The sequence below is a fragment of the Trachurus trachurus genome (genome assembly GCF_905171665.1).
Source record: "Trachurus trachurus genome assembly, chromosome: 3".
Taxonomy (NCBI): Eukaryota; Metazoa; Chordata; class Actinopteri; order Carangiformes; family Carangidae; genus Trachurus; species Trachurus trachurus.
Genome location: NC_139893.1, coordinates 34669475 through 34681337, shown reverse-complemented (window position 1 = coordinate 34681337; position 11863 = coordinate 34669475). Strand labels below are relative to the sequence as shown.

General features: G+C 41.9%; 1 protein-coding gene across 4 annotated transcripts; it reads left to right on the top strand.

Moving 5' to 3' along the window:
* The first annotated feature begins 443 nt into the window (after positions 1 to 443).
* On the top strand, positions 444 to 10974 carry LOC311006757 (RNA-binding protein, mRNA-processing factor 2a). 4 transcript variants are annotated; one of them, XM_083999696.1, is made up of 8 exons: positions 444 to 910; positions 3368 to 3445; positions 4815 to 4853; positions 4962 to 5024; positions 6075 to 6225; positions 7120 to 7268; positions 9095 to 9167; positions 9875 to 10974. In XM_083999696.1, exons 1-7 carry the CDS (start codon positions 611 to 613, stop codon positions 9158 to 9160), a joined length of 846 nt encoding a protein of 281 aa, XP_083855822.1. In that variant the 5' UTR covers positions 444 to 610; the 3' UTR covers positions 9161 to 9167; positions 9875 to 10974. The 4 variants fall into 4 exon arrangements, with proteins under 4 accessions (XP_083855822.1, XP_083855821.1, XP_083855820.1 ...); XM_083999695.1 differs by having other exon boundaries at positions 7120 to 7283; XM_083999694.1 differs by having other exon boundaries at positions 4935 to 5024.
* Positions 10975 to 11863: the final 889 nt, after the last annotated feature.

Below are 11863 nucleotides of genomic sequence, written 5' to 3'. Positions count from 1 at the left end.
TTTTCTCCTTGTTTTCCCCCCTTTTATTTTTTAATTTTTGGGGGGGCTAATAAAAAAATACAAAATAAATAATTATTCATAACATAATATTTCTGTACTGTCACGTAAAGTTGTGGGCTTTGTGCTCAGTGACCATTGGCTCTCCGGGTCCCATAGAAACGGTGATGTAGCTGCGGAGGGGCCGGGTCTCCGTGCAACAGCTGAGGCGAATCTGCGGCTTGATTACGGCTCACAGCGGACTGCAACATAATTGATGACCTAATTGAAAAGCAGGAGGAGGAGGTGGATGAGGGAGGAGGAGGGGGGAGGGGGGCTCGGTCGCTGACAGGAGGAGAGAGAGAGAGAGAGATACACAGAGAGAGTCAGAGAGAGAGAGAGAGAGAGAGAGAGAGAGAGAGAGACGCTCCAATGAGAAAAGTTTACTTGTTCTTCCCTCCGCACAGTCCCACAGCTGAGGGCATTGATGTGAGCGCAGAGGCTTTCAGTTTTTTACGCGCACTTCTTTCCCCCCATCTTTCACCTTCACACACGGAGCACTAATCCACCTTCTCACCTTTAGTTTTAGCGCGTCTCTGTATTTCCTTTTCTTTCCTTTTCCTCCCTTTTATGAATGATTCTCTCTCGCCATACGACTCCTGCCGCAAGAGTCACCTCGGATACCTCGCCGTCCTCGTCCGCACGACCTCACCTCGGCACACCTTCTCTCCTCAAGTTCAAGCAGCGACACCAGGACTTTCACGGGAGCTTCAGACGCACTTGGGGGAAATATCACACGACGAGGAAAAACTTAGTTCTTTGTGCAGCGGCAGCAGCAGCAGCAGCGGCGGCGGCAGCAGCGGCTGAAGAGACCGGCAACATGAGTCTGAAAGCTGACGCAGAGCCCAACAACAACGTCTCCATCGAGGAGGAGGTGAGTTGGGCAAAAAAGTTTTCATTCCTGCGCTGCGTCCGGTCCAGTCCGTGTTCACACTGACAGTCTGAAAACAGCCTGCTCACACGGACACACACTGCCTTTTTGTTTTAAGTTTGGATGAAATAACACGAGGTAATGTAGTTTTTAATTTTGCCCCCCACACCACTCATGTGAAGCCCTTTTTTTTTTTAGTACAAGGAGCAATAAGGACGAAGGCGCAGCCAGGAGGGGAAACGTGCTTATTCTGGCGTCTCCTGCAGGAACCGTGTGTTTATAGCCTGGGCTACATGGCAGACAATAAATCTCCAACACGTTATATTCAACAAGTATTATTGTATCTTAAACGCCTAATTTTCAGTAATTAGTTTTCTCAGCTGCGGATTATTGGCTCCATCAGCCACAAATGTGGATCATGTGTGTAAAGATATTGTTTGATTGACCACTCAGCCGCTTTTGTTTGTTTGTGTTACATGTGCTACTAATCAGAGTCCAGTCTTCATGTTTAGTAAAAGAACATTCCTATATAAGATAAAAAATAAAAAATAAAAATATAAAAAAGAGAAAAATAAAAAATAAGCCTGTTTTTAAAAGAAACCCCTCAGTGTGTAAAATCAGCGGGCCTGTGTGGGGTGGAAAAGGGGAAATATCCCATAATTTAAATATCTGGAGGTTCTCCTAATTCTTAGGTGAGATATTTCCCAGTTTTCCTGTCCAGTTAATCTGACGTCTGCCTGTGTGTGTTTTCAGGTGCCAAAAAATATAAACAGATAGTTAAGGTTTAAAAAAAAAGAAGAAAAAAAAAGAGCTGCGTCACAAAACGCTGAAGGTTGATTTGAAAAATCTGGAGGCCTTGAAAGTGACACCTGAAATGGCCTAAAACTGGTACTAAACACCTTTTTTTGAAATGTGTGGCTCCAAATATAGTAGGAAGTAAATCAGGATGTTTAAACAAATAAAAAATAAATTCCCTCAAAAATGTAAAGTGTTGACTTGTTCCAGCTGCCACTCTTCATTTCTGTGTGACCAGCTATATTTCCTCTGTAATGGCTCCTTATGGAGACACACTGAGGGGGGGTGCTGGGCCTTTTGTTGGTCCTCCTTTGTTCCCATTATCTTCCAACAAAGCCTCATGTGGCCACTTGACTTTTCTTGGTCTAATTTGATGTCTTTTTTTTCTCCTTGTAATTTAGATCAAACATCAAAAGAAAAGGAGAAGAAATTTATTTGACAGAGGGAAAAAAATTCCCCTTCACCTCCATTTCACACAGAGGCCTGTTAAATCATCAAGATGTTGTATCTTGTCAGATGAAGAGTAGAATTTGCACAGAAATTAGCCCAAATATGTAACTGATTAGGTTTTATTAAAAGGCGTATGGGCTTCACACAACTCCAGGTTTATTCACTCGCAGTCACAGAGCCGCTCGATCAATAAGCAGGACGACAGATTAAAACATCTCCATTGAGTTGGTGTCCAGCTGCGCAGGCCTTCAATTGCCGTATGTGCTGACTTGTAAAGGGCTGAGAATTGCTGCTGTGCTGCACCTGAAAAATGCTGGAGGGCTGGCAGGGTTGGGGCTGCGGGTCAGAGGAAGGAAATGGTGTCATGCTGTGCACTGTTGTCCAGTGCTGTTCCTCTGGCAGCCCCATTGTACTGAGGGCCTCCCCACCGGCTGGGAACTAATGGGCCTCGCACCGCACTGTTTATTTCCCCCGGCCACACTGGTCCGTACACAGCATCGCTTTTCAGTGTCTGGTCAGTGCAAGTCCAGGGGTCCTCCAAGGGAATCTGGGGGTTCCCAGCAGGACGGACTCGTCTGATGTTCACTGTTTAGCTCTTAACATGTTGGATGTCTCTTAATCTTACACTTCACTCGGGTGATTGTTCAGGTCCTGTTATGAAAAATCTAAAATCCTGACGGGGTTCTATTGAAATCAAGCCGTCATCTGTTAGTTTTGGCAGTGGCTTTATAGCGGTGTTTCCCAACATAGGGTTTGGGTCCCACCAAGGGGTCATGGTTAAAAGAACAGAGGAACAAACAATGCAAAAATTTGGTTTATTCTTTCCAGACTTCCTTCTAATCTTTATTCATTACTGGACAATCGTACCTCTTCTGGGCCTCTAAAAAGAATTCACACAGAATAATCACTCACTGGTTGAACTACTCGCTGCTTGTAAACATGTGCTAATGGTGAGGTCAAGCAACGCTGGTAGTAAATACACGACCAGCTGTAGTTTTCTTTTAGCTTTTGGCCATCATCAGTGGAGGAAAGGTTCAGGAGAACCTGATCAATTCATGTGCTTTTGTAGCTCAGTTCATACCTCCAGGTCAGCCCTTTTTATTGTACACCTTCAGAAATAAGACTTTCTGTTGAATTAAAAAACAAACAAAAGCAAGTAGCCTATAATAAGGTCACTTCCGAATGATGAAATGCAGTTTTGCTGTTTGTTTGCAGGTACGAACACTGTTTGTCAGTGGCCTACCAGTAGACATCAAACCACGGGAACTCTACCTTCTCTTCAGACCTTTTAAGGTAGGTGGTATCCAGATACATTGTATTTTAACAAGTTGTACAGATTGTACAGCCATGTGAGGCTAATTGTATGTTTAAAGTATATAAATCAACAGCTTCTCAGCTCCCTTAACAGTAAGGAAGCTGCTGTGTGCCAGGTGCTGGAAGAGGATCATGGAAAGTGTCTGTGAAAGGATTATCTGCACGCAGAGGAAGACCTCTTAAACATTTTCTTAAATTATTGAGGAAGCAACCATAATCCAGTGTGCACCTAATCCTTTTTAAACCACCTGTCATGCCTGTAGCATTTGATGCTTCAGCTCATACAGCAGAAATCAGTGCTCCTTATTTGTGCATCGCTGAAATCAAACAGTCCCTTGTCCAGATATTTGCATATATGGAAATTGGGCCACATCATTGTTCGTCCATTGCTCTTTTTTTTCTTTTTTTCTTTTTCTTTTCTGACTGGACTCCAGTTCCATAAACACCCCTCCCACCCGTGTCCTAACTAACCAAATTGGAAGTGGTATCCCGCGCACATGGATGATCTTGTGGAATGTGTAAATGAGTAGCCCTCGCGATTGGCCAACCAACCCTCTCCGTGACCCAGCTCGCCCACCGTGTAGGGAAATTTTTATTTCCCCTCATAACATTGAGACATTGTGAAACCACTTAAATGTCTTGTTTTCTTAAGTTAGCGTAACAGTGGTTTTTATCACGTCCGTGCGCCGTCTACAGTTGGCAAACACACCACAGCGTGTGCAGATTGGGTTTAATCTGAGGTTTACATTCGGAGAGAGAAAGCTCCCTTTAATATTGACTGTATTCTCCCTCTTGCTTTTCTACTCTGAAGTAGTGCAGGTAAATCTGGTTTGGATTGTTGCTAAGGATTTATCACAGCCAGTGAAAGTTGTTTAATTTTCCATGGCTGTAAATCAGGATCAGGCGAGATCCCATCTATCAATACTCTGGTCAAGCAAAATTCCCCTTCATTTCTCAGGAATTTATTCATTCTTTAACCAACCCCTGTGCTGTTTTTAACTTGATTTAAACCCAGAGGCTTTATTTGGAATTCATGCTTTATCTGTGTTTAAAACAAAAAAAACCAACATGCTCTTCTTTGTGTTTATTTCTATTTTAGCATTTAAGATGAAGCGAGCGGTTGTCAGATCAGTGAAAGGAAAACTGTGTTTGTTTTGTGTTTTTATTTAACCATTCAACTGTTTTACTAAATGTGCAACACTGTCATAGAGGAGCCTGATGTCCTGCTGTCCAACTGAAACTGAAGGTGCACACAAGCAGGTTTCTCTTTGTATAGTGCGAGGCGTTCATTCCTGACTTTGTGCATGTGACTCCACGGTGGATAATTGGCTATCTTTCTTCCCCACAGGGTTATGAAGGGTCACTGATTAAGTTAACTTCAAAACAGGTGAGATTCCTTCCATCAGTGTCAGGAACAGCTTGAGTGCTATTTTCTAATGCTAAACAAGTGGCCAACCAGTGTTCTCAGTCTGTTTCTGTACCTTTTCTCTTCCAGCCTGTCGGGTTTGTAACCTTTGACAGTCGCTCTGGAGCTGAAGCTGCAAAAAATGCACTAAATGTAAGCACTCCCTTGTTTTATTGATACATTTCCTCTCTGTTGCTATTCAAGTTTCCCCTCTGTTTTTACTTTTTTTTTTTTTTTTTTTTCAAATCCTGTAAAATGTTGGTCTATATTTCTTAGATTTGTTCTAACCTTTGTTTGAACCAAAAATGATTGGGAGTTTACAAAATTCTTCTTTCCCATAGAATTTCTCAAAGCCAACCCATTTTGTCTTTTATAATTCAATGGCAGGGCCATTTTTGGAAAGAGGCCAGAATCCCGTAGCCTTACGGTAGTTTACTTTGACCTTGATACACATCCTTGTTAGTCTGGTATAGCTTTCACTGCTTTACTGTAATACTCGTTCTCTAGCCACATGTGTAGTGTTATTTGGACACATCCTCAGTAGTGTAACCTCTTATTTTGTCACCCAGTAGCCCACGTTGGCAGTATCTAACACTTCTCTCTCATAGCCCTAGCCTTCCTTATGAGCATCACCTCTTAGACAACACCAGCAGTCACACACACAGACACACATACACCAAAATACTACTCACCTGCATGTGGGCACAACGCTTAGGGCACAAGAACACACGCAGGGTTAAACCACCTAAAAGGAAATGACACTCAAAAGTCTCACCATCAGCCCTTTTCCTTGTCTCCCTCTCCTCCTGGCTCATGCGACGGGGTGAACTTCTCCTCCAGTCGCCTGTGCTCTTGATTTCGTCATGAGGAAAAAGAGATACAAGCATGTTGAAATATTTCAGTGTATCCTTCAGTCTTACCCTTTTTTTTTTTTTCCTTTTTCTGTTTTTTGGAACATTTTTGGGGAGAATTTTAGTTGAGTGAAAGCAGTCAGGTGCAGAGGGTGTGTTTGAACATCCCGCAGGACAACTAGCACAGAACAGTGTTTAGCACAAGGGAAGCTTGAAGGATACATCCTGAGTATTGAAACATGGCTTTAGGAAAGGAGGCCAGGAGAGACTACTGAGTTACAGCCCCTCAAACTCAGCCCACCTCCCTTACTATATCATGTCCCCCTCCTCCCCTCCTCCGTCTCTCCCTCAGGGTATCCGTTTTGACCCCGAAAGTCCCCAGACCCTGCGCTTAGAGTTTGCTAAAGCCAACACGAAGATGGCAAAGAGTAAGCTGATGGCCACACCGAACCCCACAAATATCCACCCTGCTCTAGGAGCACACTTCATTGCACGGGACCCATGTAAGTTGTACGGCTGCACCACTCTAGGCTCTCTCATCCACTCTCACCTTGGCAACGCCAGTACTCGATTTGCCCTTTTTTTTAAGATCTGTTATAGGATGTTGTGTTTTTAAAGACAAACAGACAGAGGGTAAAAACAGTATCTAACAAATGAAGGACTAACTCACCTCCACATGCATGTGTCTCTTAAGACGGCCGCTTTGCTTCTATCCAGCTGGGAAATCCCACTCTCACAGGGTTTAGTCAGCAGTTGCGTCTCGGCTCTCTTTGCCTAAACACCTGCCGGAGTCATTAGATCTGGCAGGTGGTTGTTGACAACAGTGTAAGGCTTCACTCAGACCAGATTTTGCCTGGTGAATTTTACTGGTGTCTTGTGGCAAAAACCTTGAAATGGTCCATACTGTAAGGCTGCAGAGAAACAGTTGGCGCTATTACAGACTTGCAAATTACAGAATTGTATGTCATTAATCTCCATCTCTGTCATGGCACACACTTCTGCTTTTATCTCCCAGAGCAGTTATAAACAACATACTGTAATGCATATTTCCATATTTAGACATCAGTTCTCTCTACTGTCAAACTGCCTGGATGTTTGAGTAATTCAGCAAACGCATAAGTGGGAGGCAAAGTCTGGTCTGACTGCTTCAGCTGAGTTGTAAATGTTATAAGTTGAATATAGTTAAGTCAAACAAACCATTTCGACAAGTCATCACTGGTCAGTAGTAAACATGAAAGCCACATGACACAAATCGGTAAGAACGACTGAATTATTTGCAGTACGTCATGATTATATTTGCTTTAAAAAACAACTTTTATTGACTGTTTACATGATATAAGCCTGTGTGTTTGAGGGTAGGTGAGTCAGTGTTTTCCTCCCACACTGTACTTCCCCAGATGATCTGACAGGGGCAGCACTGATCCCAGCGTCACCAGATGCCTGGACACCTTACCCCCTGTACACCACGGAGCTGACCCCAGGCCTCCCTCACGCAGCCTTCACTTACCCGGCGGCCGCTGCCGCTGCTGCAGCCCTCCACGCCCAGGTGAGGGACCAACCGGTGTGTGTTTCTCCTATCTTTCATTTATCTCTTTGTTATGACATTGTTCATATTCAGCTTTACTGAAAATGAATGACTATGTCCAGGTGCACTACTTAACCTCGTGATTTTTGCAAAGTTGCAGAGTCCAGGTGTTTTCTCTCAGCCCCATTTGTCTAAACAAAACTGTAGGGGGAAAAGTGTAATCCTCAAGTTCAACCGTATAAATTAGATGATGAAGCATGAACTGCAATATCAAATTTGAGGACTTGCAGAGGTTCAGATTGTTGAATGATCCCGGTGGTCCTCTGAGGTATTACAATAACAGCACAAAGACCTGTGCTGCTGAAGCCAATCCAGATATCAAGGCTGTAAATTGCTGTTGGCTGCACAACTTGTGCTCAGCTTTAATGTCAAAAAGCAGAGAGCTGAATGTAAGTTAAAACCACCAGTTATATCGTAAAAGATTTGTCGTTTTGAAATGGAAAAGGTTTTGACTCGCAGCATCAGTGGAGGTGATGTGTACGTTCGTTGATGTAGTGAAACCTTACACTGCCCTTCACTTAGCTTAAATCCCTGTCTGTGGTCGTCTTCTGTCTCTGGCTCATGGCTTCCTTTTGTTGCCGATGAGTCGCAGACATGGAGGTGTAACTTTTCCCTTTCCTGTCAGTGTGCTGGGGGATGAAAGGTGCTCTTACTGATAACATTACCCATGGCTACAGAATCACAAGGTAGAACTAATTTCGGGAAAAACACAAATTTGAGCCTTTTTAAGATGGAGTTTGATCCCAAACAATAGTATTGTCAGGTTTGTGTGTATGTTGTGGCTGCACTACATGTCTGATATAAATTAAACATTTAATTTTTGCTTCTGTTTTGCAATTGTTCATTTTAAACACTAACACAAGTTCAGTCAACTGATCATTAACAAGATGTATTTGTAAGTGTTTACATTGTAAGTTTATAGTAATATAATGTTACTGCAACAGTGCAGCTAACTAAAAGGCAGTGGGCAGGGCTTTAGGTAACAATAGCAATGGAAAATATTTCTCATATTGGGTCATTTAAAGTTCATTGTGAGCTAACGTCCTCCTGCCATGTAAGAGCACAGGGGAGCGCTGCACTGCAGTAGGCAGCTATGACATAGTCCGTTTAGTTGGGCACAATAGGCAGAGGAATGCAAAGCATTTGCTTGCAGAAATTGTCAGACCTGATGGCCTTCTCCAGAGGTGCCAACTTACTGTCCACGCTCCTGTTGAACATAAGCTGAATGTGTAGCCACACAAAGGGTGGAAAAGCCTTTTAATTGCAATCTGATGAAAGATCCCTGAAATGCCTTGACTTCTCTTCCCTCTGTCCCTCGTTGGTTTGACTGTTTGGCACAGCAGGGTTACATTATGAGACTCTAAATGTCTCTAAACAACTGTTAACCTCTTGAGTACATTATGCCGTTTGGCCCCGCAGTCGTGGCCTCTGTCTTATTTTTAAGTGTGTAGAGACGAGACCTCATTCTGCCACAGGGTTTAGTCACAGGTATGGAAAGGTACAGGCATACAGCTCTTACCTAGTGGAAATGTTTAACACAAGGAGGGTTTAAACCTCTCCACATTTCCATGCCTGTTAATTACTGGAGGACTATTGTCCTCAATGAGCTGCTACGTGACCCACATTCCCATGGCTTCAGTGACCAGGGCTTAAAGGGACAGTCATCCTAAACCTGCTTGTCAAAGTAAATTTTTGAAGCATGTTAATGGATGATCATGAAATCAACAGTTGTGGGGTTTGAAGCACTGAAGCCTGGTTTGTACATGACTATGTTTGTGTTTCTTTAGATGCGCTGGTACCCTACTCCCTCTGAGACTTCCCAGCCTGGATGGAAATCCCGGCAGTTTTGTTAGATATTTAGTGAGTAACCTTTGGTCAAACAGTACTTTTTTATTTTTCTTTCTTAAACTTGGATTTACCGATCCCACCCACCTCAAACTGCTAACCTGATTCCAGACAAACACAAACTTGCATAATGACACCGACACAATGTTTAACTGCAAACTGCAGAATGTGCCAACATGAATGAAAATGGCCTGAAAAACAGACAGATGAAAATAACTATTGTTTAACGATAAGGTTGGCGATATTCATTCTTATTGTAAATGGTTTCCAGCAGGTTAGTCAATACTTTCCAACTGCAGCTCGTCTCACTCAGCCCCAAACCCACTTGTTCCTGTTGAATACATACAAATATACACTTTGCATCTTTATTGAATGCAAAATATGCTAATTTGTTGGATACTAGGTGTTGTAAAATTATACATTTATTTAGAAGATGTTTATCTGTTTAATACACATTTGAAAGGATGATCATACAGTGTAGCTCAATGTTTTTATCTAAAGCCTGACAGTTAATTTCTCTGCACCATACATTGTTTAGAGCTTGAATACACAGCAGGATCAATTCTTTTTGTGTGTTTTCATGGATTTGACAAAGATGCAGAAAAGACAGACTTGCTTCCTTTTTGAAGATGGTGATATGTTATTGGTTTGACAGAAAAGTAGAATTAGACCAGCCTCATCTAAAAGTTAGACTAACTCTTGTTTTCCCTGTCTTTCTCCAGGCTTCTGGAAACCACACCTTTGTCCAGCTGAAGTGAGGTTTGCCAAGCTCTTCGTTAATTTAATCAGGTTTATTTAATGGACAAATGTGCATTATTATAAACAAACAGTATTTATGTCTCTTCCCGATTATCTCCGGGGGGAGTTTGAGTTGAAACCATCTTGCTGTCGACAATCTGAGCTCATCCTTGGCAACTACTGCGGTACCATCTTAGCACTTCAAAAAATAAAATAAAAATAAAAATAAAAAAATAAACTCCTCATGCAAAGCCAAGTCAAACTTAATGGATCGTAATTGCTGAGGAAAATTGACGCATTGAAGTTACCGTTATTAAGCTAGTCCTTCCATGAGTTACCGCTGCTCCTGGGAGGTTTAGAAGCGTTAAGAGTCATTGCATGTTGAAGTCTTTTTGGCATGAATATAGAACGCAGAGTTCTGTGTATCCTAATTTTCTTAGTGTTTGTGTTGCCTCTTTACCTTGGCCTAGACAGCGAAATGTTTTGTTTTCCTGTAGAACCTTGGTCTTACCTCTGTGGAAGTTAGGCTGTTGTGTAAATGGCTTATCTCGCATGGACCTTGTGAATGCATCCCTACGTTCTGACAATCCCAGTCCTTTATGATCATATCAATGTCTGTCATTATTTGAGCAAAGGAAAGTACAAATATTTTTGTACTTTTTTGCGTAATGTATATTTATGCATTTTTGTGCAACTAAATAATGAACCTGTATAAGTTTGATGTTTAGTCGTCTCTTGTGTTTTTGGTGTTAATTTTTGATCCTATAATCCTGTTGAAGTAGTTTTAAAGAAGAAAAAAGTGCAATTTGTTTAAAGGGGAAGTGGGTATCTGTCAAAAAAGGAAGTATTCTGAGCATGGCTTGTGCCACTCTGCTAAAATGAGATTGCTGTAAAACGATCTTTCAGAATGTGAAACTGGACTACTACAAACGTAATGGGGTGCTTTTTGGGGGGTCCATTTTGAAATGGGAAGCAGGATTAGAGTAATGGAGGAATTTAGTTTGTGGTTTAGAACATGTTTGTCTTTGTATCTGCTGTGCATAAGATGTAAAAAAAAATATCCCATCTTATGAATAAAAGAAGTGAATGCATTTCTCTGTTTGGGCATCTGTCATTTACCACTGCAGTGGATCGGCGGCCAATCAAAGTTAACAAACGCTCTGGTGCTGAATGCTGACTCCATGAGCTGAACTCGGTGGACATCAGATGCTGACATAAATAATTGATGCCAACTTTTCCTTTGTAAGCACCATTGCATTAATGTCTCTTTGCATCATGCATGGAGCTGACCTTCACACTCTGGCCCCATAGGCTGGCAAGATGCTCTGCTCACTCAACCGTGACGGCTCCTTGTGGGACATTTAAGTGACTCCTCAATAAGACCAGCTGCCTAATTGTAGTGCCAGCGGTGCTGCTGGTTAACTGCAAACATTTGTCCATATTGTCCCAATTAGGTTATGGTCCATACAAGACTGGTGCTGCTGCACCAAATGTTGCTGCTGACAACATGTGATACAATACCTAGTGACAGCTTCATCTATGCGGAATGTTTAAATCAATGAGTTAGCATCCGCAGAGCATTAGCATTAAGGTTCAATTTTAATGTCATGGTACTATGGGTTGAAATATGTTGAATTTCTGCATTTTTAATATAATAAAAGATGGCAGAAACAATGTATTGACACAACAAATGTACAAATAAGACACATTTATCAAATTTAAGGCTTTGCTTCTTTTCTCAGTATAATTTATTGGGGCTTTTGTTTGATCTCAGCATTTAAACATTTTAATCTCTACTTGACATTTTCAAACTAAACAAAAAAGAAAATCCATACTCTAATTAACAATCATGCACAGTAGCCTTATATGGGACTGCACACTACATCACTGGATGCCAAGTCTGATGGAAGACTCAGTTAAATGTAGAGTGTTAAAATCCAAACAGACAATTCAGAAGAAGAAACTAATTCTCA

Excerpts from the sequence above, each read along its gene's own strand:
- LOC311006757 (XM_083999693.1), top strand. The coding sequence starts at position 611 with ATGATTCTCTCTCGCCATACGACTCCTGCCGCAAGAGTCACCTCGGAT. Across the intron at positions 3,446-4,814 it reads TTCTCTTCAGACCTTTTAAG|GGTTATGAAGGGTCACTGAT; the intron begins GTAGGTGGTATC and ends TCTTCCCCACAG. Across the intron at positions 6,226-7,119 it reads CTTCATTGCACGGGACCCAT|ATGATCTGACAGGGGCAGCA; the intron begins GTAAGTTGTACG and ends GTACTTCCCCAG.